This window comes from Eriocheir sinensis, chromosome 47, assembly GCF_024679095.1.
Source record: "Eriocheir sinensis breed Jianghai 21 chromosome 47, ASM2467909v1, whole genome shotgun sequence".
Classification (NCBI taxonomy): domain Eukaryota; kingdom Metazoa; phylum Arthropoda; class Malacostraca; order Decapoda; family Varunidae; genus Eriocheir; species Eriocheir sinensis.
In genome coordinates, this window is record NC_066555.1 from 749,894 (window position 1) to 777,865 (window position 27,972).

The window sequence follows — 27,972 nt, forward strand, 5'->3', positions numbered from 1 at the left end:
GGAAACAAAACATAAACAAGAACACTGAAAAGGAGCACCGTTACAAAGGCAGATCTCTTGGTCTTGGTCTTGGTCTAAAGTCCATCCAAGTTGACGTGTGTTTTGTTTACGAAGAACAGCTGATCCCAGTAAACAACGTAAAAGGAACGAATATGTAAGGGAAAAACGATGATATAAGTGAAACAAAGGATAAACAAAGACAATATAACCCACTGAAGACATGGAACTTACATAATATGGCAATGAACAGCTGATATATGCGTGTGTTCGTGTGTTTGTGTGTTGCCTAGCGGAGCATAGAGAAAGGTCGTGTTTGTGTGTGCGTGTGTGTGTGTGTTCTCCATCTGCCGGGGCTCGAACATGGAACGCCGGGCCTTGCTGGACTCTCGGCTGGAGGACCGGGGTGAGTCTCTCTCTCTCTCTCTCTCTCTCTCTCTCTCTCTCTCTCTCTCTCTCTCTCTCTCTCTCTCTCTCTCTCTCTCTCTCTCTCTCTCTCTCTCTCTTGCCTGGTTAATCTACATGACTACTTGGACTTTATCTAGAATTACACCCATCATGTCGTGGAGTTTGACACATTTTCTTTTTTTTTACATCTCGCCACAGATATTTTGCCTGTCTTATAGGTTAGGAAATGAATACACATCCCTGAATTATAAAGTGAACGTGGGAGTGAAAAAAAAATGCTTAGATAGGCCTATTGGGGGTGGTGGTGGGGGGGGGGTTGGAGGGGGAAAAGAGGAGACTATGTTAGGTTTGGTGAGATTTGATATTTAATTATTTTTTTGTGAATACCGTCCACTTAGCCATGCACCATTTTTCAGAAATATATTACACTTACCTCACCTGGTTAACTCACCTGGTTGCTACCCCATGTGCAAAGTTAAGGGTATCTGGACACCTCTCCTGAAATCGACCCCTCTTTTGGCCACCTCTTTGGATTCTTTACAGGAGCAGCGAGTAGCGGGCTTTTTTTTATTATTGTTTCCTTTTTTGTGTGCCCTTGAGCTGTCTCCTTTGTTGTAAAAAAAAAAAAGAGGTATACGAAATAGGGATAGAAAGGGGCAGCCGAAATCTGTAGGTACGCCAGTCTGTAGGGGTTTGTATATAACTGAGTAAGTATAAGACAATTAAGTAAACAAAGGCTGAGTTGTGTACACTATAAAGCTTCAGATTACAGTTTACCCTCAAATAGTACAGTTTTCTATAGTTCAGTTTTGGTTTTATGTGGATTTTCTAAGAAGATTTTTAAGGATTTTTAGATATCCCAATGAGGAGGAAATATAAAAATCCTAAAAGGTCTTCCATGACAATCCGTATAAAGCCGAAACCAAACTATTGGAAACCGTACTATTTGAGGGACGACTGAATATAGAAAATGAGAGAGGCAGGACAGTTTTACAGTGATGCTTTACCAGTCCTGCATCAATGGGAAGGCGGTGGCTGAGTGGTGTCCAGGTGTGGTGAGCTTGTGGATCTAGGTTCATGTCCCACTGAAACACTGATTTTTCAACCCTGGCCAAGTAGCGGAAGACTACCCACACTCTCTCTCTTGGCCACTCTTTACTTTTATCTCTTTTTTTAGGAGCAGCGAATAGCGGGCTTTTTTTCTCTTCACTTTCTTTTTTGTTGCCCCTGAGCTGCTTCCTTTCCTGTAAAAAAAAATAATAAAAAATGCTGTCCAGATTTTCAGTGAACCCTAACTTCAGTGACTTCGGTCAAAAGGAGAACTGGGGTGCAGCACGGGCCAAGTCATAATCCAGGGCAGCCCCTATAAGTAAAATACACCTGCGCCACTGTAGTCTGTTCACTTAAGTCTGACCCAAGCTGACAACATAAACCTAAGCGTGTTCGTAAGCACAGTGCAGATTAGCGGAAAGTGCTGCGTGAGATAAACACAAACAGAGGTTAAAGAAAACTTGGAAGCCAATGCAGTAGCCAATCAGCACTCAGCTTGCAAACACGCTTAGGTTTATGTTGTCATCTTGGGTCGGACTTAAGTGAACAGGGTATAACAGGCTGGGATTGTCCAAGAGACCCCTCCAGACAGCTTAACAGTGCTATTGACAGCATGTAAAAAAAAAGGGAGCTATGGTTCAGCGGCATGCGCTAACACAACCTCATAACCTGTGAGGGGGATTGCACAAGAGGTCTGGGTCAGCCTCCCCTCAATCCCCAATTAATCTGACCTAACCTAAAACAAGCTGGTATTTATGGATATAATGAATAAACAAAGACAATATAAGCCAAACAAAAGGAAACAAAATAAAACAAAGGAAGCAAAACAAAACAAAGAAAACACAAAGGAAACAAAACAGAAACACTTAAGGAGAACCGCTACAAGAGAGAGAGAGAGAGAGAGAGAGAGAGAGAGAGAGAGAGAGAGAAGTTACCGTGACCATTTTCCTCTAACCTCACAAGAAATCATGGAAAAACGCAACCTTATGTATAGGATGATGATGATAATTTTAGCGTCGACATTGCAGTGAGTGGTTACTGACATGGTGGTATTAGGTTGCTCTCCGCTAGATTGCATTTTGGGGTCTGTTAGTTTGGAAGGATCTTTTTTACTATTTGCCTGTTAACCTGGTAACAGCGACGGGCCAAATTTGTGGCTTTACCGTGTATCAGCGACGGGCCAAATTTGTGGCTTTACCGTGTATCAGCGACGGGCCAAATTTGTGGCTTTACTGTGTATCAGCGACGGGCCAAATTTGTGGCTTTACCGTGTATCAGCGACGGGCCAAATTTGTGGCTTTACCGTGTATCAGCGACGGGCCAAATTTGTGGCTTTATCGTGTATCAGCGACGGGCCAAATTTGTGGCTTTACCGTGTATCAGCGACGGGCCAAATTTGTGCCATGATATAAACCCCCTAAAATAGATGATACATAATCTGATCACAAATGCTTTGATGTATATTATGAAATGGTTTGTGTGAGGGGTGATTTTTTTCATTTTTTTCGCTTGGAGGGACCATTAAGAAACATGATCCCCGCTGCTACCGGGTTAATATAATAGAGTCATACCTTGATTTAGGTTCTTAATTTGGCGAACACGCTCGTGTCTTCACCTTGTACGTACAGATGAAGAGATGTGTTTCATTCCATAACTGTCAAGCAAAGACATTAATGGTATTTTTGGAGGTGAGAAGTGGCTATATGATGACCAGTAATATTTATGAGCCAACAGGAGTATCTTAGAACCTGAGGCGGGTCATTACAGCTGTTGGTTACTGCCCCTTTCACACTGTGCCAATTCTGGGCCATGACAACTCAGTGACTTGGGGTATACGAGGTCTTGGGTGTGAAATGTTGATGTGAAAGGGTCGCACATGGTTGGAAAGTAGTCTAAGAAGTTACTGATTTTCTTTATAATTTTTTTTTTTTACAGCAAGGGAACCAGCTCAGGGGCAAAAATAAAGACAACACACACACACACACACACAAAAAAAAAAAAAAAAGACCAGCTAATCGTTGCTCCAAACAGAAGTAGAAAGACCGAGAGTTAACATCGGCAGGAAGGTCATTGCAGTGGTGGATGACTCGGTTTGACAAAGAGAAGATCCTGTCTGTCCTTCATCGCCTCGCTTGACCTGACCTCACCAGACCGTTCTTTCTGGTTCTTAAGTTAGGTCATATAAAAAACTTGGAGTGGTCGACGATACTGAAGTTCTTTGAGGTCAATTTTGGGAGGAGAAGTGTCTTGATACTCCGCTCTTGAAGGTGGTCAAGTTATAGGCAGGAGCAAATACAGGTTAGGTTAGCAACAGTTAAGTGGCGCTAGACTCCTACTTAACTTGTGAATCCTTAGACTTAGGAGCGATAGGTTACTTAGTGTTAGTGGTTGCTCTCTAAGTCATAGGCAGGAGGAAAACAGGTTAGGTTAGCAACAGTTAAGTGGTGCTAGACTTCTACTTAACTTGTGAATCCTTAGACTTAGGAGCGATAGGTTACTTAGTGTTAGTGGTTGCTCTCTAAGTCATAGGCAGGAGGAAAACAGGTTAGGTTAGCAACAGTTAAGTGGTGCTAGACTTCTACTTAACTTGTGAATCCTTAGACTTAGGAGCGATAGGTTACTTAGTGGTGTTGGGTTGCTCTCCAAGTTATAGGCAGGAGGAAAACAAGTTAGATTAGCAACAGTTAAGTGGCACTAGACTTCTACTTAACTTGTGAATCCTTAGACTTAGGAGCGATAGGTTACTTAGTGGTGTCGGGTTGCTCTCTAGTAAGTTTGGTTGGGGGGTCTGTATGGTTGATATATTTTTGGTTGTTTGTTCCTTCATGATATCGTTAACCCAGTAGCAGCGATGGGCCAAATTTGTGCCATGATTTAACCCCCAAAAATAGATGATATATGAACTGATCACAAATGCTTTGAGATGTATTATGAAATGGTTTGTGTGAGTGATGATTTTTTCCCATTCTTCTCACTTAGAGGGACCATTAATTAAGAAACATGATCCCTGCTGCTACCGGGTTAAAGGTCATGTGTTTTGTTCAGGGTAGTTTTGAAGACCTTGATTGATTTCACACAATAACCCAATTTTTTTTATAAGTTTTGCAAGCTTTTTGTTGATGTCTGTAATGTATATTTTTTTATATATTTTATTTACAGCAAAAGAAACAGCATAATGGCAAAAAAATAAAAAAATAATGAAAGAAAAACCCACAAATCTGCTCCTACAAAAATCCCATTCATTAAAAAATCATCATAATTTATATTTATTTACTTATTTATTTATTTATTATTGTTTATTAGTAATGTAACCAGCATGAAGGTAAAACAAAAACAAACAAAAAAACAAATAAACCATTCTTCTTTGAGCTTTCTTCCTTGTTTTCTCATAATATTAGTGATTTTTTATTTGTTTAAGCAAATTATTATAATGTGTCTTTGCTTGTGGACCAGTGATAGAAATTGAAAACCTGTATTAAAGGAAGAGATTGCTGTGTGTGTGTGTGTGTGTGTGTGTGTGTGTGTCAGGGTGATGGAAGACCTACAGGTGAGAGAGAGAGAGAGAGAGAGAGAGAGAGAGAGAGAGAGAGAGAGAGACCGACCTTGCTTGCTGTTTGTTTGGGGGGGTCAGGGGGGGAGGGAGGAGAGATGGAGAGATAAGGGAGGGAGGGAGAAAGAGGAGGTAATCAGTATGTCGAGCTGGTGGTGGTTAGGAGGAGGAGGGGGAAGAGGAGGTGGAGTGAGAGGTGAAGGGGAGAGGAGGAGTGGGAGGGGGGAGTGACTGGGGATGTAGGTGAGTGGGGAGAGGGAGGGGGTGGTGGTGGTGGTGGTGGTGTTAAGTGTTAAGTGTCAGTGTTGTGTTTGCGGTGGCCGCGTACGGAGCGATGGACAGGTGGTGACAGTGGTGGTGGTGGTGGTAGTGGTGGTGGTGTGTGTGTGTGTGTCGTCAAGGTATGCAAGCAGGCACACAGGTAGAGGTTAGGCTTCCCAGTTCCTCTCTCTCTCTCTCTCTCTCTCTCTCTCTCTCTCTCTCAGAACTTCCTTTTTTATGTATTTTCTATGTTTTTTTTTTTTTTTAAGTTTTCTCTTTCCTTTTCTTACTTTACTTTTCATTCCTTCTTTGTTTCCTTTTAACTATCTTCTCTCTCTCTCTCTCTCTCTCTCTCTCTCTCAGAACTTCCTTTTTTATGTGTTTTCTATGTTTTTTGTAGTTTTCTCTTTTCTTTTCTCTTTCTTTACTTCTCCATTCTTTCTTTGTTTCCTTTTAACCATCTCTCTCTCTCTCTCTCTCTCTCTCTCTCTCTCTGAAACTATATTATCTTATTTTCCTTTCATCAAAAACATTAATCTTTCAAACACATGACTTCTCCAGGTAATCTATATATTCCAGAGTGTGTGTGTGTGTGTGTGTGTGTGTGTGTGTGTGTGTGTGTGTGTGTGTGTGTGTGTGTGTGTGTGTGTGTGTGTGTGTGTCGTAACTCTCCGAACGTGACATCCATAAGAGTTCGCGGCTTGGCGTAACTTTCCCGCGCGTGTTACGAAACTTGAGACTTGAAACATCACACCAAGCCTTATAGCATCACGAAACATCACACCAAGCCTTAGAACACCACGAAACATCACACCAAGCCTTAGAACACCACGAAACATCACACCAAGCCTTATAGGATTACGAAACATCACACCAAGCCTTATAGCATCACGAAACATCACACCAAGCCTTATAGCATCACGAAACATCACACCAAGCCTTATAGCATCACGAAACATCACACCAAGCCTTATAGCATCATAAAACATCACACCAAGCCTTATAGCATCACGAAACATCACACCAAGCCTTATAGCATCACGAAACATCACACCAAGCCTTATAGCATCACGAAACATCACACCAAGCCTTATAGCATCACAAAACATCACACCAAGCCTTATAGCATCACGAAACATCACACGAAGCCTTATAGCATCACGAAACATCACACGAAGCCTTATAGCATCACGAAACATCACACCAAGCCTTATAGCATCACGAAACATCACACCAAGCCTTATAGCATCACGAAACATCACACCAAGCCGTATAGCATCACGAAACATCACACCAAGCCTTATAGGATTACGAAACATCACACCAAGCCTTATAGCATCATAAAACATCACACCAAGCCTTATAGCATCACGAAACATCACACCAAGCCTTATAGCATCACAAAACATCACACCAAGCCTTATAGGATCACGAAACATCACACCAAGCCTTATAGCATCACAAAACATCACATCAAGCCTTATAGCATCACAAAACATCACACCAAGCCTTATAGCATCACGAAACATCACACCAAGCCTTATAGCATCACGAAACATCACACCAAGCCTTATAGCATCACGAAACATCACACCAAGCCTTATAGCATCACGAAACATCACACCAAGCCGTATAGCATCACGAAACATCACACCAAGCCTTATAGCATCACGAAACATCACACCAAGCCTTATAGCATCACGAAACATCACACCAAGCCTTATAGCATCACAAAACATCACACCAAGCCTTATAGCATCACACCTTCCCCTGATATTCTGAAGGTTGGATTGTTAGTCTTCAGTAACACCAACGGGGCTGGTTTGTCATTTTGAACCCGTTTTACAAGGCGTTTTTGTTTTTTTTCTTTTTCTCCTATGGTTTGAATAGACTTTCTTGGTGGGGTAGTGGTTGGCCCCTTGCTGCCTGTTGTGGCGCATTCAAGTGTTTATAGTGGCGCCATCTTGATTGAATCCGTGTTGAAAGTAGAATAAAAAATGCCACGCGAGCTCCATAACTGTTTATAGTGGCGCCATCTTGATTGAATCCGTGTTGAAAGTAGAATAAAAAATGCCATGCGAGCCCCATAACTGTTTATAGTGGCGCCATCTTGATTGAATCCGTGTTGAAAGTAGAATAAAAAATGCCATGCGAGCTCCATAACTGTTTATAGTGGCGCCATCTTGATTGACCCCGTGTTGAAAGTTGAATAAAAAATGCCATGCGAGCCCCATAACTGTTTATAGTGGCGCCATCTTGATTGACCCCGTGTTGAAAGTAGAATAAAAAATGCCACGCGAGCTCCATAACTGTTTATAGTGGCGCCATCTTGATTGACCCCGTGTTGAAAGTAGAATAAAAAATGCCATGCGAGCCCCATAACTGTTTATAGTGGCGCCATCTTGATTGACCCCGTGTTGAAAGTAGAATAAAAAATGCCACGCGAGCTCCATAACTGTTTATAGTGGCGCCATCTTGATTGACCCCGTGTTGAAAGTAGAATAAAAAATGCCATGCGAGCCCCATAACTGTTTTAGTGGCGCGATCTTGATTGACCCCGTGTTGAAAGTAGAATAAAAATTGCCACGCGAGCTCCATAACTGTTTATAGTGGCGCCATCTTGATTGACCCCGTGTTGAAAGTTGAATAAAAAATGGCACACAAGCCCCATAACTGTTTATAGTGGCGCCATCTTGATTGACCCCGTGTTGAAAGTAGAATAAAAAATGCCACGCGAGCTCCATAACTGTTTATAGTGGCGCCATCTTGATTGAATCCGTGTTGAAAGTAGAATAAAAAATGGCACACAAGCCCCATAACTGTTAACAAATGCTAACACGTCGTTTACAAAATCTGCCTCGTGCTTAGGATGCGGGAGCCAACACAGCCCGACGAGGGAGGCGGGAAGGAGAACGAGAGGGAGAGAGTGGGCGGGAGTGACGCCGACAGTAACGGAAGTGTCAACGGTAGCAGGAGTGACCCAGAGAGAAGAAGCACCAGCGGCAGTGACAGGAGTATGGACAGTGACAAGAATGAAACAGACGATGCCGAGGGAAGGAAGAGAAGGGTCATAGTGCCTACCGTGTCCGAGGGAGTGCCAGATCTGCCTCTCCACGCACAGCACATAGGCACCCCCTCCTCCTCCTCCTCCTCCTCCTCCGTCCCAGCACCTGCCAGTAAGTTGACCAATAGATAGAGGAAGATAAAGGCAGATAAATAGATATGGAAAGAGGGGGCATCATGGAAGAAAATAGTAAGAAAGATGGAAGGGAAAAGAAAGGAAGGGAGGGGAGAGGTGGAGAAGGGAATGGAGATGTGAGAGAGAGAGAGAGAGAGAGAGAGAGAGAGAGAGAGAGAGAGAGAGAGAGAGAGAGAGAGAGACGCAAGTGTTATGAGTTATAAATCTGTTTTTAATAACGATACGCACTCACCACCACCACCACCACCATCATCATCATTAATATTATGACCACCACCATCATCACCACCACCATCACCACCACCATCACCACCTCCTACATCTGAAATTACCCTTTGATATGCTTTTTTTTCTTTCTCTCATTCTCCATCAATCTATTTATCTCTGTCTATCTGTCTGTCTATCTGTCTATCTGTGTCTATATAATTATATCTTACCAACTTTTGTTTTCCTTCCTTCTTTCCTTCTTCCTTTCTGTTTATCTATCATTCTTTCCCTCCTTCCTTCCTTCCTTCTTTCTTTCTTTTTCCTAATTTTCTCTTTTTCTTTCTTCGTTCTCTCTTTCACTCGTTCCCCCTGTATACTAATTCACTCAAAAATTCACACACACACGCTCCGGTGGCACAATCGGTTAGAGCGCTGCGCTGCAAGGCTTAACGGCCAAACAGGCGGCGGTTCGAGACCCGCTCTGGCCGGATTCTTTCGGTTGACTAGGAGTGGTTACTGTCCCCCCTTGAGCTAGGAGAATGGGGCGTGTGGTGTGTGAGGTCATGGCAGTACCCAGAGATCGACGAAATGAGCACTTGCTTTCGTCGGGAGGGTACCTGCTGGCGGAAGTAAGTCCAGTTCGTGATCAGGCCGTGGTGAATCACACACACACACACACACACACACACATACCGGTATATATAATTAAAAAATCTCTTACCACAGGATGCCCCCAAATTACCAAGTCACGATTACTGCATTTACCTCGCCAAGATCAACAAGAGATAACATTTCTAAAAAGACTTCTCTGGCCGACAAACAAATTACTTAAGGGGGGCTCTCAACCGGTCATCTGTTTTTAGAATATATACTTTCTTTAGGATGTTGGGAATTACGGGTAAAAGTTAACAATAAGGAGTTTGGGGTGGGGGGTGAGAGTTAGGGTGATGTTTTTCATAATACAATAAAATATAAACACACGTAAATTCATCTCCCTCTTAACCCGGTAACAGCGACGGGCCAAATTTGTGGTTTTACCGTGTACCGTGTATTATTATTATTATTATTATTATTATTATTATTATTATTATTATTATTATTATTATTATTATTATTATTATTATTATTATCATACCCACCCTTACAAACTTCCCCATCCTTACCTCCTTTCCTCCCCACCTCATTAATCCTTCCTCATCCCCGTCTCTCCCCAACCTACCCCCATCCTCTCGCACCCCACACTTCCCCTCTACCCTTCCCTTCCTTACCCCCCGTCCCTCTCCTCCCCACCTCAGTAATCCTTCTTCCTCCTCCCCGTCTCTCCCCAACCTACCCCCATCCTCTTGCACCCCACACTTCCCCTCTACCCTTCCCTTCCTTACCCCCGCCCCTCTCCCTTACGCCCATTCTCTCCCCTTCTTAACCTTTCCTCTTCCCCCTTTCTGTCTCCCCTATCCACCCCCACCATCACCACCACCGACCCCCCCCACACCCTACCCGTCTAACCTCCTTCCTTCTCCTTTGCCCTCTTCCTCCTCCTCCTCCTGGGGGTTTCGTGGTGCAGTGGTTAGCACACTCGGCTCACAATCGAGAGAGCACGGGTTCGATTCCCGGGCGGAGTGGAAAAATTTTGGCGGCTTTTCCGATACCCTACGCCCCTGTCCACCCAGCAGTGAATGGGTACCAGGTATTAATCGGGGGTTGTGTCCCGTCTCCTGAGGTCTGTTCCCTCCTCCTATAATTCCTTCCCTCTCCTGTCTCTCTCCGGCATATGACCACAGATGTTTCGCCGACTAAACGAAACTTTCCAACTTTTCCTCCTCCTCCTCCCCCCACGCATCGTCAGTCCTCCCGAAGCCCAGCCTCTTCCATCACGTGACCATTCAGAAGATAACCCTGACCACTACCAACCAGTCACCATGAACACTCCATGAAGGAAAAAAAAGAAGGAAAATCACGATCAGTACTTGAATGTGTATCTTGACGTGGTGTGATACAGAGATGGAGAGTGATATAGTGATAGTGGTGGTGGTGATGGTGGTGGTGATGACGCTGGTGGTGGTGGTGATGACGCTGGTGGTGGTGGTGGTGATGACGCTAGTGGTGGTGGTGGTGGTGGTGATGACGCTGGTGGTGGTCGTGGTGATGACGCTAGTGGTGGTGGTGGTGATGACGCTGGTGGTGGTGGTGGTGGTGACGGTGGTGGTGGTGGTGATGACGCTGGTGGTGGTGGTGGTGGTGATTTGAAACATGTGGTCTTTACTTTCCGTCTTGAATCAGCTTTATTTATTTATTTATTTATTTATTTATTTTTTTTTTTTGCTGAGAGGATGCGTGTTTGCTCTCTCTCTCTCTCTCTCTCTCTCTCTCTCTCTCTCTCTCTCTCTCTCTCTCTCTCTCTCTCTCTCTCTCTCTTCTTCTTCTTATTATTAATATTATTATTATTATTATTATTATTATTATTATTATTATTATTATTATTATTATTATTATTATTATTATTGGATAACTTGTTTGCTCTCAGGCACTGTGCGTTTGTCTCTCTCTCTCTCTCTCTCTCTCTCTCTCTCTCTCTCTCTCTCTCTCTCTCTCTCTCTCTCTCTCTCTCTCTCTCTCTCTCTCTCTCTCTCTCTCTCTGTGTGTGTGTGTGTGTGTGTGTGTGTGTGTGTGTGTGTGTGTGTGTGTGTGTGTGTGTGTAGGCCTGTAAGATATACATTCACGTAATAATCTTGAAGGACCAGCTTGTATAATGGTACTCGTATGTGTTTATCAGTGAGAGGGCATCGGTGAGTTCTCTCCATGTGGGTCAGTCTTTCCGAACACATTCTGACCTGTGCCCCCGAGGCGAAGAGTCCAAGGGTTCAGATGAAGAGGAAGGGACTATATATTGGTATTATAAGACACTTTGGGTTCTTACATCAGTTATTTATAAAGACCAAAGAGGGGTCAGGAGGTAGACATTACAAAGGAATAAAAAGACAAAGAAAATATATAAAGGGGAAAGGAACACAAGCGCACAGGCAGAGGGCAAAAAAATATAGATAATAAGAAGGAAAAATAGCAAAATAGAGGAAAAGAGAAAAAAACGAAAAAAAAAGAAAGAGAAAAGGAACACTAGACGGGCAGAGAGGGCAAAAAAATATAGAAAATAAGAAGGAAAAATATCAAAATAGAGGAAAAGAGAAAAAAACGAAAAAAAAAGAAAGAGAAAAGGAACACTAGACGGGCAGAGAGGGCAAAAAAATATAGAAAATAAGAAGGAAAAATATCAAAATAGAGGAAAAGAGAAAAAAACGAAAAAAAAAGAAAGAGAAAAGGAACACTAGACGGGCAGAGAGGGCAAAAAAAATATAGAAAATAAGAAGGAAAAATAGCAAAATAGAGGAAAAGAGAAAAACGAAAAGAAAAGAAAGAGAAAAGGAACACTAGACGGGCAGAGAGGGCAAAAAAAATATAGAAAATAAGAAGGAAAAATATCAAAATAGAGGAAAAGAGAAAAAAACGAAAAAAAAAGAAAGAGAAAAGGAACACTAGACGGGCAGAGAGGGCAAAAAAAATAGTGAAAATAAGAAGGAAAAATATCAAAATAGAGGAAAAGAGAAAAAAACGAAAAGAAAAGAAAGAGAAAAGGAACACTAGACGGGCAGAGAGGGCAAAAAAAATAGTGAAAAAGAAAGAGAAAAATAAAAAAAATCGCAACACAGCAGCCAGCCCGCCAAAGAGGAAAACAAAACAAAAAACAAAAAAAAAGAAAAACAGTAGACGGGCCTTTTTTTCTATTATTGTTTCCTTTTATGTGTGGCCTTGAGCTGTCTCCTTTGTTGTAAAAAAAAGAGGAAAAAAAAGAAAAAGAAAATCGCAACACACCAGCCAGCCCGCCAAACCACCATAACTAACACGCACTCTATGAAACACTCTCCGTACGTGGTTGGTTGTCGGGTCAAATCACAGTCTTCCAGCGTTGATAAATTATAGATAGACTCTTAACCTGTGGGCGTGTCCAGATGATAGGAGCTCACGTGTGTCAGGCGAGCACCCTTGTGTAACGCGTGGCTCCTGTGTGTGTGTGTGTATGTGTGTGTGTGTGTGAAGTAATGCCCCAGATAGTGGTAGGACGGGTATATGAAGAGAGAGAAAGGAAGATAGAAGGAAATGTATTAAGGAAGGAAAGAAGATGGAAAGAAGGAATTTAGAAGGGGAGGGAGGAAGGAAAGGGAGGAAGAAAAGTGTGTGTGTGTGTGTGTGGGTGGGTGGGTGTGTGTGGGTGTGTGGGTGTGACCTTGACATTTCGTGCACATTCCTCATTCTGGGAAGCTGATCATTTTCATTTACATTTACTTTATTTATTTATTTATACATTCATTTACTTATTTTTTCCATGTGGGCGAATTTGATTTAGAGTGGGTGGCGTGACACACACACACACACACACACACACACACACACACACACACACACACACACACACACACACACACACACACACACCTTCCATCTCTCCCCCCGCACACACAGTCACCCCACCGCTACCCCCCCCCCACAATCACCCAACCCCCCAATCGTATAACCCCCTCCCACCCACACCCACACCCACTTCCACCCACCCACCCACCCTCACACGCAAGGCATAATAAAAAAGAAAACTCCAGAAAAGAAGAAAAAAATCCCAAGCTACATATGGGTCTGTTTTTCCTCCTGCAATGAATGAATTAAGGAAGGAAGGAAGGAAGGAGAGAAGGAAGGAAGGAAGGAAGAAGGAATATAGAAGGGGAGGGAAAGAGGAAAGGGAGGAAAGAAAGTGTATGTGTGTGTATGTGTGTCTGTGTGTGTGTGTGTGTGTGTGTGTGTGTGTGTGTGTGTGTGTTCTCGTGAGTGTTTCTTTACGTTCATGCTACAGAAGAAGGGTCAAACTACCACCAGCCTCGTAAAACTACCTCTTGAAAATACTCACAACTCCTACGAAAGCCTTGTCAAATGTTTAAAGGAATATGGCCTCTACTTTTCCTCTTCTAATTATCTTTACACCTTCATACCTAGAACAGAGGACAGGTCAATCCACCACCAGGCTCATAAAACTACCCCTGGAAATAACTCACAACTCTTACGAAAGCCTTGTCAAATGTATGTGCTTGGTGGACAAATGTTTAAGCAAATAGCTGTAATTTTCCTCCTCCAAATCTACCTTACGTTACCTTGGTATTACGTGGCGACACACCTGTGATACTCTAGTCTAGCTCATGACTCAGTACATGCGTGACCGTCAAAGGGGGAAGATTCGTGTGGCAGTCCCGCCTTCCAAGCACCATGCAGCCTTGCCAGAGGAAGCAACAGCAGCAGCGAGGTATATGTCATCTTTTGTGTTCGTTCTGAGGTGAAATCTTTCCCGTATGATACAAACTCAGTCCGCGCATACGATATCACAAGGTACGGTATACAGGTACTCTCGCGTGCTCAGATGAATTCGTTTTTCTATACTAGTGGAATCGTGATCTACATATATACAGAAAAAGGAGTGTTGTACTGAACTGAATGAGGCGAGTTGGTGATAGATGGAGATGGATAGATAGATAGACAGTATGTATTTATAGATAGGAAGGCAGCTGTGCATGCGTATGTTCATTATCATTCAATTTTTATTTCATGATAACTGCTTACTTGAAAAAAATGCTGTGGGTAACTTTGATAATCACTTGATAGTCCTAATACTAATTTTGGCGCCACTTTAAAAAAAAATTTGTCTGCGCCATGACGGGCTTGGACCGACCACCAGGTCCCTGAAGAAAGCCTCCCGGCGCTATAGGCGAAACACGTAAAAAAAAAGTGTCCAGCTGGTGAGTTAGAGGGAGGGAGGAAGAGATTGTGGAGGCTAATAACTGGCGAGATAGAGAAACATGGAAACATGGAAATGCAGGCAACAGAAAGCCTTTGGCTCATTACGAAATTGCCCGCGTTGGTGATTTAACCTGCTCGACAGCCACTTGGGGCCTGGGGAGCAGATGAAAGCACCTCGATATTGAGGAGCAGATGAAAGCACCTCGTTATTCAGTTTACTCCCGATGCAGCGAAGTGATGGTCGATTCTATATTTGAAGGAGTTGATGGTATTCGCATTTACTACTTCTGAAGGAAGATTGTTCCAGTGGCGGATGACTCGGTTTGAAAAGAAACTCCTTCTGATGTCTGTGTTACATCGACTCGACTGAATGGGTAAACCGTTATTTCTAGTTCTTGAGTTGGTTTGCAGCTCAAAGAATTTGGAGTAATCGACGTTATTCAACTTTTTCAGATATATACTTTTTCAAATATATACTTGAAGAGTTGAATCATATCCCCTCGTAGGCGTCTTTTCTCCAATGTAAAGAGATTGAGTCATTTGAGTCGTTCCTCGTCGTTACTAAAGAGGGAGGGAGGGAGGGAAGAAGGAAGAGGAGGTACGGTCAGTCCCTATCATTTTTAATCAGACCTTTCCTAATCAGTGTGAAATTCACTGACCCGTATGTTACTCTCTCTCTCTCTCTCTCTCTCTCTCTCTCTCTCTCTCTCTCAAAGTTGTGCAATCAGTCAGTAAGTAACAGAGAGAGAGAGAGAGAGAGAGAGAGAGAGAGCATGTGATCTTTTTCCAATTCAAGTGTTCACTAAATCAACCTTATTTTCTACCCACCCACCCCTCATGATTAGTATTAATTACCGTCTGGATGTGGGTGCATTACACGCACATTTGTCAACACTTACTGCTAATTCCTAGGTGTGAGTCAGTGGCGGATCCGGGGGTGGGTGGGGGGGGGGCATCTTGTCACGAGTGGTGGACTCGTATCCACTAGCCCGGGCACACTTGGCCCTGTGCCGTCAGGATTCCCACAATTTACCTTTCCCAAGTTTCCCCAGGCACCCGTTTATCGACCAACCCGAAAGGAAGGATGATCCAGGCAGGAGCAATAGCTGGGTGGGCAGTGCGCTGAAGGTACCTAATCGGACTCGAACCGTTGCCCCGAGGAGTGGTAGGCGGTCACAGCAACCACTCAGCTCTAGGCTATACAGAGGCGCAGGGGCTGGGGTGTAAAGAGAGGAAGCCCATTTTAACTCTCACTCTGCCCGGGAATAGAACCCAAAATCTCTATTCAACCGAGTGCCAAGTTCCCCCCCCAAAACTATTTTCTAGATCTGCTGGTGTGAGTAGTTCTCTCCCGCACGTATTTCACAGCTAAAATCTCTTCCATCATATACATCACCTCCTCTAATAGTAAAGCAGAAGACATTGAAGGAAAAATGGTGCTTGAAGGAGAGGGACGAATATGTATCAAGTATTAGAGAATGAGCTATTGAAAGGGTGACCTGTGTAAATAAAGAACAGAAATTAGTTATATCGGAAAACATAGAAGGAAAACTGGTGCTTGAAGGAGAGGGAAGAAGAGGGAAGAATATGTATTAAGTATTAGAGAATGAGCTATTGAAAGGGTGACCTGTGTAAATAAAGAACAGAAATTAGTTATATCAGAAAACATTGAAGGAAAACTGGTGCTTGAAGGAGAGGGAAGAATATGTATCAAGTATTAGAGAATGAGCTATTGAAAGGGTGACCTGTGTAAATAAAGAACAGAAATTAGTTATATCGGAAAGCATAGAAGGAAAAATGGTGTTTGAAGGAGAGGGACGAATATGTATTAAGTATTAGAGAATGAGCTATTGAAAGGGTGACCTGTGTGAATAAAGAACAGAAATTAGTTATATCAGAAAACATGGAAGGAAAACTGGTGCTTGAAGGAGAGGGACGAATATGTATTAAGTATTAGAGAATGAGCTATTGAAAGGGTGACCTGTGTAAATAAAGAACAGAAATTAGTTATATCAGAAAACATTGAAGGAAAAATGGTGCTAGAAGGATCGGGAAGAATATGTATTAAGTATTAGAGAATGAGCTATTGGAGGGGTGACCTGTGTAAATAAAGAACAGAAATTAGTTATATCGGAAAACATTGAAGGAAAACTGGTGGTAGAAGGAGAGGGACGAATATGTATCAAGTATTAGAGAATGAGCTATTTAAAGGGTGACCTGTGTAAATAAAGAACAGAAATTAGTTATATCAGAAAACATTGAAAGAAAAATGGTGTTAGAAGGAGAGGGAAGAATATGTATTAAGTATTAAAGAATGAGCTATTGAAAGGGTGACCTGTGTAAATAAAGAACAGAAATTAGTTATATCAGAAAACATGGAAGGAAAACTGGTGCTTGAAGGAGAGGGACGAATATGTATTAAGTATTAGAGAATGAGCTATTGAAGGGGTGACTTGTGTGAATAAAGAACAGAAATTAGTTATATCAGAAAACATTGAAGGAAAAATGGTGCTTGAAGGAGAGGGACGAATGTTATTAAGTATTAGAGAATGAGCTATTGAAAGGGTGACTTGTGTGAATAAAGAACAGAAATTAGTTATATCAGAAAACATTGAAGGAAAACTGGTGCTTGAAGGAGAGGGACGAATATGTATTAAGTATTAGAGAATGAGCTATTGAAAGGGTGACCTGTGTAAATAAAGAACAGAAATTAGTTATATCGGAAAACATAGAAGGAAAAATGGTGCTAGAAGATTTTAAACTGCTTATGGAAGTTAATTGTGTATATATATATTCTCTCAGTCTTTTTCCTATGTTGTTTTTAATCCCAGGAGCTGATTTCTTATAGTTCATGTTTCGGCTCAATCTTTACACCATACTTAGTCCAATTATACATTTTACTACAACACAGTGTAGATTTAGCTGCGATTTATCCAACATTTTTCCTCCTTTTCAGACGTGGAGGAAGATGGTGATGATGGTGAAGACTACGAGGCGGCCATCACAGCCACAGGTAGGTGATGGTGATGACGATGGTGATGATGATAGGTGATGTTTAACGGGCGCTATTTCTCTCATTATCACTATTTCTGCTTCCTTTGCCGTAAAAAAAAAGATGGGTGATGTTGATAGTGATCGTCATGATGTAGCTGAAAGTAATGGGGGTACGTTATGGTGATGATGAGGGTGATGATGGTTATAATGCCGGCAATAAGCAATGTCCCTTCCCCTCCCCTAGAGTACGGGATGTTCCAGTACTGGCTTATCCTCATCGGGGGGTTCGCCAACGCCAGTGACGCCATTGAGATCCTGTGCGTCTCCATCTTGCTGCCGGCCGCGGAGTGTGACCTGCATATGACCTCAGCGGACAAGGGGTGGCTCAGCGCTATGGCCTTCATCGGTGGGTCAGACACTCTTGCTACAGGAATTAAGTTGGTCAGGTCGATGAATAAACAGCGTGGAGATCCCCTGTTCACTCCCCTCCTTTGCCCTCCCTGCAGGCATGATGGTTGGGGGCTATGTGTGGGGTTGCCTCGGTGACATCTACGGCCGCCGGAACACCCTGGTCATCTCCCTGCTGGTCAACGGCATATCCGGCCTGGCCTCCTCCTTCGTCCAGACCTTCCCCGCCTTCCTCTTCCTCCGCTTCGTCTCCGGCTTGGGGTGAGGGAGGGAAGGAGGGAGAAAGGAGCGAGGGACGGAGGGAAGGAGAGAGGAAGGGAGGGAGAAAGGGAAGGAAAGAGAAATACGGAAGGAGCGAGGGAGAGAGAGAGGGAAGAAGGGAGGGAGAAAGAAGGAGAGAGAGAGGAAGGGAAGGAGGGAGAGAGGAAGGGATGGAAAGAGGGAGAAAGGGAAGGAGAGAGAGAGGAAGGGAAGGAGGGAGAAAGGGAAGGAGGGAGGGAGGGAAGGAGGGAGAGAGGAAGGGATGGAAAGAGGGAGAAAGGGAAGGAGGTAGGAAGGAAGAAAGGAAGGGAGGGATAAGGGAGAAAGGGAGGGAGGGAAGGGAGGATATTCATTGGTTTAGAAGCTTACCAACCCACTGTACCAAACTGTGGAATAATTGACCTTTAGTTGTCACAGTGGAGTCTTGTTGAAAACCATATTATAATTACGAAGACCATCATGCAGAGGTTCCTGTCATTCTTCCACAGTGTTGGCGGCAGCATCCCCTTGGTGTGGGCGTACATCAGCGAGTTCCAGCCGCCACACAAGCGAGGGATGGCTCTCAGCGTCATCGCCTCCTTCTGGATGGTCGGAAACGTCTTGGTCGCATGTATGTATGTCAGAGGGCCAGTTTTACAGTCCAATAAGGCAAGTTTGTAAGCTCACCAACCAAACATACAATAGGACAAAAAAGACTACTTGTGTCTCTATAGTGTTTGGCGGTGATATAAAAAAGAGGGAATTTTAGGAAACTACACAGGAAAATTTTTATTGGTATCTAGTATTGCGTAGAAGTAACGGAGCATTTTGGTGAATATGGTTTGGTTGGGAGCTTACAATGTTTGTGTTGGACTGTCGAACTGCCCAAAAGACGAGGAGACTTGAATGTTCCTTATTTGGAGACTGTAGAGTGAGGGAGATGCTTGTATTTTCCCATGGTCACCTCCCGTTCACTTACAATGCCCGGGTGTGTCTCAGCTCAGGACGAGGGTACGCTCCAAGTAAACCATCATGGGTTGGAAATGTTGCAAGTCATGTTGTAAGTCAATGTCGGAGATTGTAGAGTGAAGGAGATGCTTGTATTTTCCCATGGTCACCTCCCGTTCAGTTACAATGCCTGGGTGTTTCTCAGCTCCAAGTAAATCATCATGGGTTGGAAATGTTGTAAGTCATGTTGTAAGTCAATGTCGGAGATTGTAGAGTGAAGGAGATGCTTGTATTTTCCCATGGTCACCTCCCGTTCACTTACAATGCCTGGGTGTTTCTCAGCTCAGGACGAGGGTACACTCCAAGTATGGGTATGGTATGTTATGTTATGGTATGGTGTATGGTATGTTATATGGCCGCTAATGTCCACGTCTTTCCCTCGGCAGTGATAGCGTTGGCAACCATTCCCTTCAACATCGGGTTCGCGACGCCCAACTTCGTCTACAACTCTTGGCGCGTCTTCCTCACCATCTGTGCCCTGCCGGCGCTCATGTGAGGACCAGCGAGGGGGTTGTTATTTTATTATATTACATCAGTTAGGGGCGAACAAATGCTTATTATCTTTTTACTTCTACATTATTTTGATCATATATTATTTTTTGGGTTTTGCTTTGAGATATTTTTTGTAGGTCCGTTTGTGGTCCTTCAAGCATTAATAGGTTTGTCATCATCATCCCGAAATTGATCTCTCTTGTGGTGTCTTGTTACGGTTACGGTTCTTGGAGCAGTGCCGAGCTTTTTGTTTTTGTTTTTCTGTTTAATTGCCCTTGAGCTGTCTCCCTTGCTGTATACAAAAGAAAAAAAAAGAAAAAGAAAATTCACATATACCTAGTCCAAACATTTACATATAGGACATCAGACTCATCACCCACATCACTCAACATCAATAAACCCATATTCACCTGACTCATCACCAACATCAATCACTGTCAGACTCACCACCAGCATCACTCAACATCAGACTCATCACCCACACCAGTTAACATCAATAAACCCACATTCACCTGACTCATCACCAACATCAATCACCATCAGACTCACCACCAGCATCACTCACCATCAGACTCATCACCAACATCACTCAACATCAGACACATCAAGCAGCGAGTAGCAGGCTTTTTTTTTATTATTGTTTACTTTTTTCGTGCCCTTGAGCTGTCTCCTTTGTTGTAAAAAAAAAATAGAAAAAAAAAGTCACTCTTCCCTTCCGGCAGTATTTCCATCCTGATGCTGTGGCTGCCGGAGTCCCCAATGTTCCTACTGCTGAGGGACCGCAAGGAGGAGGCGCTGGACGTCCTTCGCAAGATGTATGCCATGAACACCAACCGCTCCCCCTACACCTACCCTGTGCGTCCCTCTCTCTTGTGTCTCTCCTTTGTCTTAACCTGTCCGCTGCAACTGTCATGGATTTTGCCTTCACTGGTAGCCTGGTAACATATACTCCCAGGTCATTCTCTGCCTCTGTGGTGGATAGTGGAGTGTTTCCCGTGTGGTATTGGTGTGCTGGATATCCCTTCACTGGTAGCCTGGTAACATATACTCCCAGGTCATTCTCTGCATCTGTGGTGGATAGTGGAGTGTTTCCCATGTGGTATTGGTGTGCTGGATATCCCTTCACTGGTAGCCTGGTAACATATACTCCCAGGTCTTTCTCTGCCTCTGTGGTGGATAGTTGAGTGTTTCCCATGTGGTATCGGTGTGCTGGATATCCCTTCACTGGTAGCTTGGTAACATATACTCCCAGGTCTTTCTCTGCCTCTGTGGTGGATAGTGGAGTGTTTCCCATGTGGTATTGATGTGCTGGATATCCCTTCACTGGTAGCCTGGTAACATACACTCCCAGGTCATTCTCTGCCTCTGTGGTGGATAGTGTCATGTTTCCCATGTGGTATTGGTGTGCTGGATATCCCCTCCCAAGCTGCAGGACTTCATTTTTCTTCATTGAATTGTAGCAGCCACTCTTTGTTCCATTCCTGTAGCTTGGTGAGGTCTTCTTGTAGGAAATTCACAGTCAAGGGGTTAAGCCATAACATCAGTATCTCCCTTCTCACCCCACATGTCAATCATAATAACTGTGTGTGTCTTCAGATCAAGGTGTTGAGTGCGTCGGGCCTTAAGGTGCAGGGCGATGCCAAGCTGAGCTGCTGGGGCACCTTCATCTCCACCGTGCGTCAGACGTGGCGGCAGACCGAGGCACTCTTCAGCCGCTCCCTCATCTTCGCCACTGTCATCATGCTCTTCATCAACTTCGCCATACAGTTCGGGTAGGCACTTGACTTTTTTTTGTCACTAGAGGGAGCAACCAAGGGGAGGGTATCAGGACACCTCTCCTCCTGAAATTGACCTGTCTTTCAGCCACTCCTCTTGACTCTTTTGTGGGGGCAGTGAGTAGCAGGCCTTTTTTTCATGATTGTTTCCTTTTTTTGCCCTTGAACTGTTTCCTCTACTGTAAAAAAAAAAAAAATAATGTATCACACCGACCCTCATATAAGCAGACAAAGGAAGATGCCGCCTTCCTGACATCACACGGAGACACTGGGGTTCAAACTTCCTTACCTACAGGATACATAAATTAACTTGTCTCCTCAGGTACTATGGGCTGTGGCTGTGGTTCCCGGAGCTGTTTAATCGCCTGGAGCAGTACTACAACGAACACCCTAATGACAAGGTGAAAGATACATCCTGCTCCGGCACAATTTATTTATTAGACTTTTGCTTTACACTTTGACACTATATGCGGACTTTCGATGAGCCAGAGAATTGTGCAACGTCATGTGTGTGTGTGTGTGTGTGTGTGTGAGCTAACAGAGAGTCTCATATTACCAGGTGAGCGTGTGTGAGCTGACCTCCTACCATGGGAACGACACAGTGGTGGAGGACCCGTGCAAGGACAGCGAGGGCACCCGGGTGGAGACGGAGGCACTTATCAACACTCTCATCACATCCATCGCCCCGCTGCCGGCCAATGTCTGGACCATCCTCGCCATGGACAAACTCGGGAGGAAGTTCTTCTTGGGTGAGTGACTTGGGTGTTGTGTTTTGGGGGAGGCAGTGGGTGAGTGGTCGATGTGTGTACTACTACTACTATTACTACTACTACTATTACTATTACTACGCAGTGTTCAGCATGGTACTGTCAGGCGTCGCAGCGTTTGGCGTTTACTTCGTCAAGTCCTCGCTCGACAACCTAATCCTGGCCTGCATCTTCGGGGCCGTCTCCACCATGGGTTTCAACGCGCTCGACTGCCTGGGCGCCGAGCTCTTCCCCACGCACCTCAGGTTGGCCCCTCGCTCAGCACCTTGGGAGGAAAAAAAGTCTTAAAGTTTCTGGGTTTTAAATATATATAGCTTCCCTGTCTTGCTTTCCCTCTCTGTGATAAGTTAACAGTTTACATTACAGCGCCCTGGGAGGGAAAAAGTCTTAAAGTTTCTGGGTTTTAAATATATATAGCCTCCCTGTCTTGCTTTCCCTCTCTGTGATAAGTTAACAGTTTACATTACAGCGCCCTGGGAGGGAAAAAGTCTTAAAGTTTCTGGGTTTTAAATATATATAGCTTCCCTATCTTGCTTTCCCTCTCTGTGATAAGTTAACAGTTTACATTACAGTGCCCTGGGAGGGAAAAAAAGTCTTAAAGTTTCTGGGTTTTAAATATATATAGCTTCCCTGTCTTGCTTTCCCTCTCTGTGATAAGTTAACAGTTTACATTACAGTGCCCTGGGAGGGAAAAAAAGTCTTAAAGTTTCTGGGTTTTAAATATATATAGCTTCCCTGTCTTGCTTTCCCTCTCTGTGATAAGTTAACAGTTTACATTACAGTGCCCTGGGAGGGAAAAAAAGTCTTAAAGTTTCTGGGTTTTAAATATATATAGCTTCTCTGTCTTGCTTTCCCTCTGTGATATGTTGACAGTTTACATTACAGCGCCTTGGAAGGAAAAAAAGTCTTAAAGTTTCTGGGTTTTAAATATATATAGCCTCCCTGTCTTGCTTTCCCTCTCTGTGATAAGTTAACAGTTTACATTACAGCGCCCTGGGAGGGAAAAAGTCTTAAAGTTTCTGGGTTTTAAATATATATAGCTTCTCTGTCTTGCTTTCCCTCTCTGTGATAAGTTAACAGCTTACATAAGTACTTCCCTCAGTTGTAAGTTCATCCCATCATCTCTGTTTTCAACCTGTTCTCTTAATTTGAGGAATGTTATGGCCGTATTTTAAGACACCATCGCTTCTCACATCAACTATTTCTAAAGGTCAAAGAGGGCATCAATCAGGTTTTCATGAGTGTTTTTTAAGGTTCATGGCACAGAAGGAGGGTCAAACTACCACCAGGGTCATAAAACTACTCCAGGAAATGCCCCAAGCTCCTACGAAAGCCCTGTCAAATATGTGTTCTTGGGCAACGAAATGTCATAATACGACCCTTTGTGTTGTGAAAATCAATGACTAATCTATCTCATGCATTGTGATATTTTTAGTAAAGCTCTTTTGTAAATCATCATTGCTTTCCCAGAAACTTTACTTAGAAGTGATTAATATTGCAATTTTTTTCTCACCATTTTCTTTTCTCCAAGTGAGTAAGTAAGAAAGTACATTATCAGGAATTGCCATCATGGATATCTCATTTCCTGTTCCTCTAAGATGGCGCCGCTATAAAACACTTGCCTGCACCACTAATAGGCTGGGGCAACCATTGTGCCCCCTTAACCCGGTAGCAGTGACGGGCCAAATTTGTGGCTTTACAGTGTAGCAGCGACGGGCCAAATTTGTGGCTTTACAGTGTAGCAGCGACGGGCCAAATTTGTGGCTTTACAGTGTAGCAGCGACGGGCCAAATTTGTGGCTTTACAGTGTAGCAGCGACGGGCCAAATTTGTGGCTTTACAGTGTAGCAGCGATGGGCCAAATTTGTGGCTTTACAGTGTAGCAGCGACGGGCCAAATTTGTGGCTTTACAGTGTAGCAGCGATGGGCCAAATTTGTGGCTTTACAGTGTAGCAGCGACGGGCCAAATTTGTGCCTTGAAATAACCCCCCCAAAAAAAATTTAGATGATACATAAACTGATCACAAATGCTTTGATATATATTATGAAATGGTTCGTGTGAGTGATGATTTTTTCTCATTTTTCTCGCTTAGAAGGACCATTAAGAATCATGATCCCTGCTGCTACCAGGTTAAGAAAGCCGACTGGCACTATAGAACAATCGTAAAAAAAAATAAAAATAAAAGGAGGGACGAGGAGACACTTTTGTGGTTTTGTCGTCATCATAAAACCTTCCTCCCCTGTCGCTGCATTTACGAACTTTAGATTCATTTCATGGCATTACCTTTGTCCCCTTCATGTGTGTGCTTGACGATGCTCCCCCCCCCATAGGTCCACAGCGCTGGCAGTGACCCTCCTGGCGGCGCGCATCGGGGCCATCCTCGGCACCATCACCTTCGGCTACCTGGTGGATCTGTACTGCGCCATACCCATGTTCCTCGTTGCTGCCTTCCTCATCTGTGAGTACATTAGAGTTCCCTCGTAAGACTCAACTCAATAAGGACGTATGGTAGACCCTCCATTTAGCAAGGTTTTTTAGTGAGAATTTTGGGGGTCATTGAATAGGCAGCTTATTGTGTCTGCACCCCTCCCTCTCTCCCGGCTTAATCTCTTGTACTACTACTACTACTACTTCTACTACTACTACTACTAATAATAATAATAATAATAATGATAATAATAGTATTAAAGGGGATGGTTCCATATACTTATTTCTGTACACATTTGTTATTTTCTGCCATTCCTAATTGTGCATTCATCTCTGTGTATCTTTTCCATTCTTATATATTCATGTATTTATATTTCATCTATTTCTGTTGCTACACATTCATTATTTTCTGCCATTCCCTCCTTCTTGTATGGGGGCTTCGTGGTGCAGTGGTTAGCACACTCAGCTCACAACCGAGAGAGCCCGGGTTCGATTCCCGGGCGGAGTGGAAAAATTTGGGCGGCTTTACCGATACCCTACGCCCCTGTCCACCCAGCAGTGAATGGGTACAAGGTATTTATCAGGGATTGTGTCTCTTCTCCTGGGATCTGTTCCCTTCTCCTATAATTCCTTCCCCTTCTGTCTCTCTCTGGCATATGACCACAGATGTTGCGCCGACTAAACGAAACTTTCCAAAACTTTCCCTCCTTCTTGTCCATTCATCCTCATATATTTTCACCATTCCTTCTAACGCATTCATCTATTCCTATTCCATATAATTCTGGACACATTTATAATATTCTGGGATTCCTTTTCTTGAACATATTTTTGTACACACTTATTATTTTCCATCATTCTTTCTTATGCGTTCATCTTCGTATATTTTCTGCCATTCCTTCTTATGCATTCATCTATTCCTATTCCATATAATTCTGGACACATTTATAATTTTCTGGGATTCCTTTTCTTGAACATATTTTTGTACACACTTATTATTTTCCATCATTCTTTCTTATGCGTTCATCTTCGTATATTTTCTGCCATTCCTTCTTATGCATTCTCGTAGTCTGATTGCCGATTTCTCCGTTGCAGGTGGTGGTTGTCTGGGTATTGTGCTGCCCAACACGACACGGACAGCCCTTATGTGAGACCCAAGTTCCATACTCACAAACATATCGGTCTCCCATTGTGACTGTTTCCGAAGGGTTCAGAGAAGATGGATCAGGTTTTCATGGGTGACTTTTCCATTTGAGATGCTGAAGCTGTGTCAAACTATCATCGGCGTCATGAAACCGTCCGTGAAAACCATAGGAACTTCTGCGAGAGGCCTTTTGAAGAGGGTAATTGAGCAGCTGATACGTTTAGAGAGAGAGAGATGTACCACTGTGTTATCGTACAATCGTCACATCCATTCTGGGTTAATTGTGATATTTTGACGCTATATAAAGGCTCTGGTTTGTAATATATTTTAATTGCACAAAGCCTTACGTGGATATACATACATACATACATACATAGGAGCAATGATTAGCAGCCTTTTTATTTTTTACTTATTTATTTATACCTTTGAGCTGCTTCCTTTACCGTAAAAAAAATACATACATACCTACATACATTATAAATTCACTGTGGTGCTGATGTCTATGTATGTTAAGAAGAGAGAGATTAAGCATTGATTGATTTAGAAAGATTTATTTTGATTTTGATTGATTTAGAGAGATTTTATTATAGAGTTCGTTGGTTATTTATATATATTTGCTAAAGTCTAGTTTCTCCCTCTGTCTCGGCACCATATGACCCTGCAGTTGCGGCCCCAAGAGCTGCTCTCCCCAATAATCAATCCCTCGTCTCCATGGCTTTAGAATCAATATATACTACTACTACATTTGCTTTCACATATCATATAACATTCCTCTCTAGTCCTTTTATTTCCTTTATTTATTTCCTTTTATTGTTTAGGGATTTTTAGTATATATTCCTTCTATTTCTCTTCACATTCACTATATTATATTTGCCGTCTCATATATAACATTCCTCCTCATTCCTTTATTTTATCTGTGTGTTTATGATTCTCTGTGACAAATTATTCCTTTTATTTCTGTTCCTTTTTATTTTATTATACATTATCGCGTCACATTTCAGCTGACATCCCACATTTTTCTTGTATTTTATCTGCGTTTTCGATTGACTTTAACTTCTTATTTCTTTTATTTCTGTTCGCGTTCAATCTACTACATTTGCCGTCACATATCGCCTAACATCCCTCCTCATTCTTTTATTTTATCTATGTTTGTTTAGGATTTTTTTGTATTCATTCCTTTTATTTCTGTTCACATTCGCTATTCTGCATTTGCCGTCACATTCTTCTTTATTCCTTAAGTTTATCAATGTGTTTAAAGATTCTCTATGATAACTTCCCTGTTCACATTTCACTTAACATTCCTCCACATTCCTTTACTTTATCAATGTGTTTAAGGATTCTATGATAACTTCCCTGTTCACATTTCACTTAACATTCCTCCACATTCCTTTACTTTATCAATGTGTTTAAGGATTCTCTATGATAACTTCCCTGTTCACGTTCACCTAACATTCCTCCACATTCCTTACGTTTATCAATGTGTTTAAGGATTCTCTATGACAACTTCCCTGTTCACGTTCACCTAACATTCCTCCACATTCCTTACGTTTATCAATGTGTTTAAAGATTCTCTATGATAACTTCCCTGTTCACATTTCACCTAACATTCCGCTACATTCCTTACGTTTATCAATGTGTTTAAGGATTCTCTGTGACTCCTTCCATGTATTTCTCCTCATTCCTTTAGTTTATCAATGTGTTCAGGGTTCTCTAGGCCTCCTCCTCCTCATTCCATATATTTCTGTTCACATTTGATATATTTTCCACCATTCCTTCTGTGTCTATTATTTAAAAGATTTGATTATTACTCTGTGCATTCATATTTGTATTTTAAATTCAACAATACTTTTTTCATTCCTTATATATCTTCTACACATTAAATATTATCACAAGTCTTTTTCTGCATCCATTCCTATATATTTTCAGATTCACCAATACTTTTTTCATGCCTTATATATCTTCTACACATTAAATATTATCACAAGTCTTTTTCTGCATCCATTCCTATATATTTTCAGATTCACCAATACTTTTTTCATGCCTTATATATCTTCTACACATTAAATATCATCACTAGTCTTTTTCTGCATTCATTCCTATTTATTTTCAGATTCACCAACATTTTTCATTCCATACATTTCTGGATTCATTTAATATTTTTCTTCATTCATCATTTCATTTCATTATTCATACCCTATATATCTTTGACACATTAA

General features: G+C 42.6%; 1 protein-coding gene across 3 annotated transcripts; it reads left to right on the forward strand.

Annotated features, from left to right (window-relative positions):
- Positions 1–80: 80 nt before the first annotated feature.
- LOC126981227 (synaptic vesicle glycoprotein 2C-like) lies at positions 81–27,740 on the forward strand. Of its 3 annotated transcripts, XM_050832082.1 has the most exons (14): positions 5,269–5,347; positions 8,135–8,442; positions 17,461–17,517; positions 17,743–17,904; positions 18,005–18,167; positions 18,656–18,777; positions 19,541–19,646; positions 20,369–20,501; positions 21,243–21,418; positions 21,744–21,822; positions 21,981–22,170; positions 22,274–22,433; positions 24,519–24,646; positions 25,708–27,740. In XM_050832082.1, the coding sequence occupies exons 1-14, from the start codon at positions 5,340–5,342 to the stop codon at positions 25,761–25,763; spliced, it is 1,848 nt and encodes a 615-aa protein (XP_050688039.1). In that variant the 5' UTR covers positions 5,269–5,339; the 3' UTR covers positions 25,764–27,740. The 3 variants fall into 3 exon arrangements, with proteins under 3 accessions (XP_050688040.1, XP_050688039.1, XP_050688041.1); XM_050832083.1 differs by lacking the exons at positions 5,269–5,347; positions 8,135–8,442 and adding an exon at positions 81–403; XM_050832084.1 differs by lacking the exons at positions 5,269–5,347; positions 8,135–8,442 and adding an exon at positions 13,913–14,013.
- Positions 27,741–27,972: the final 232 nt, after the last annotated feature.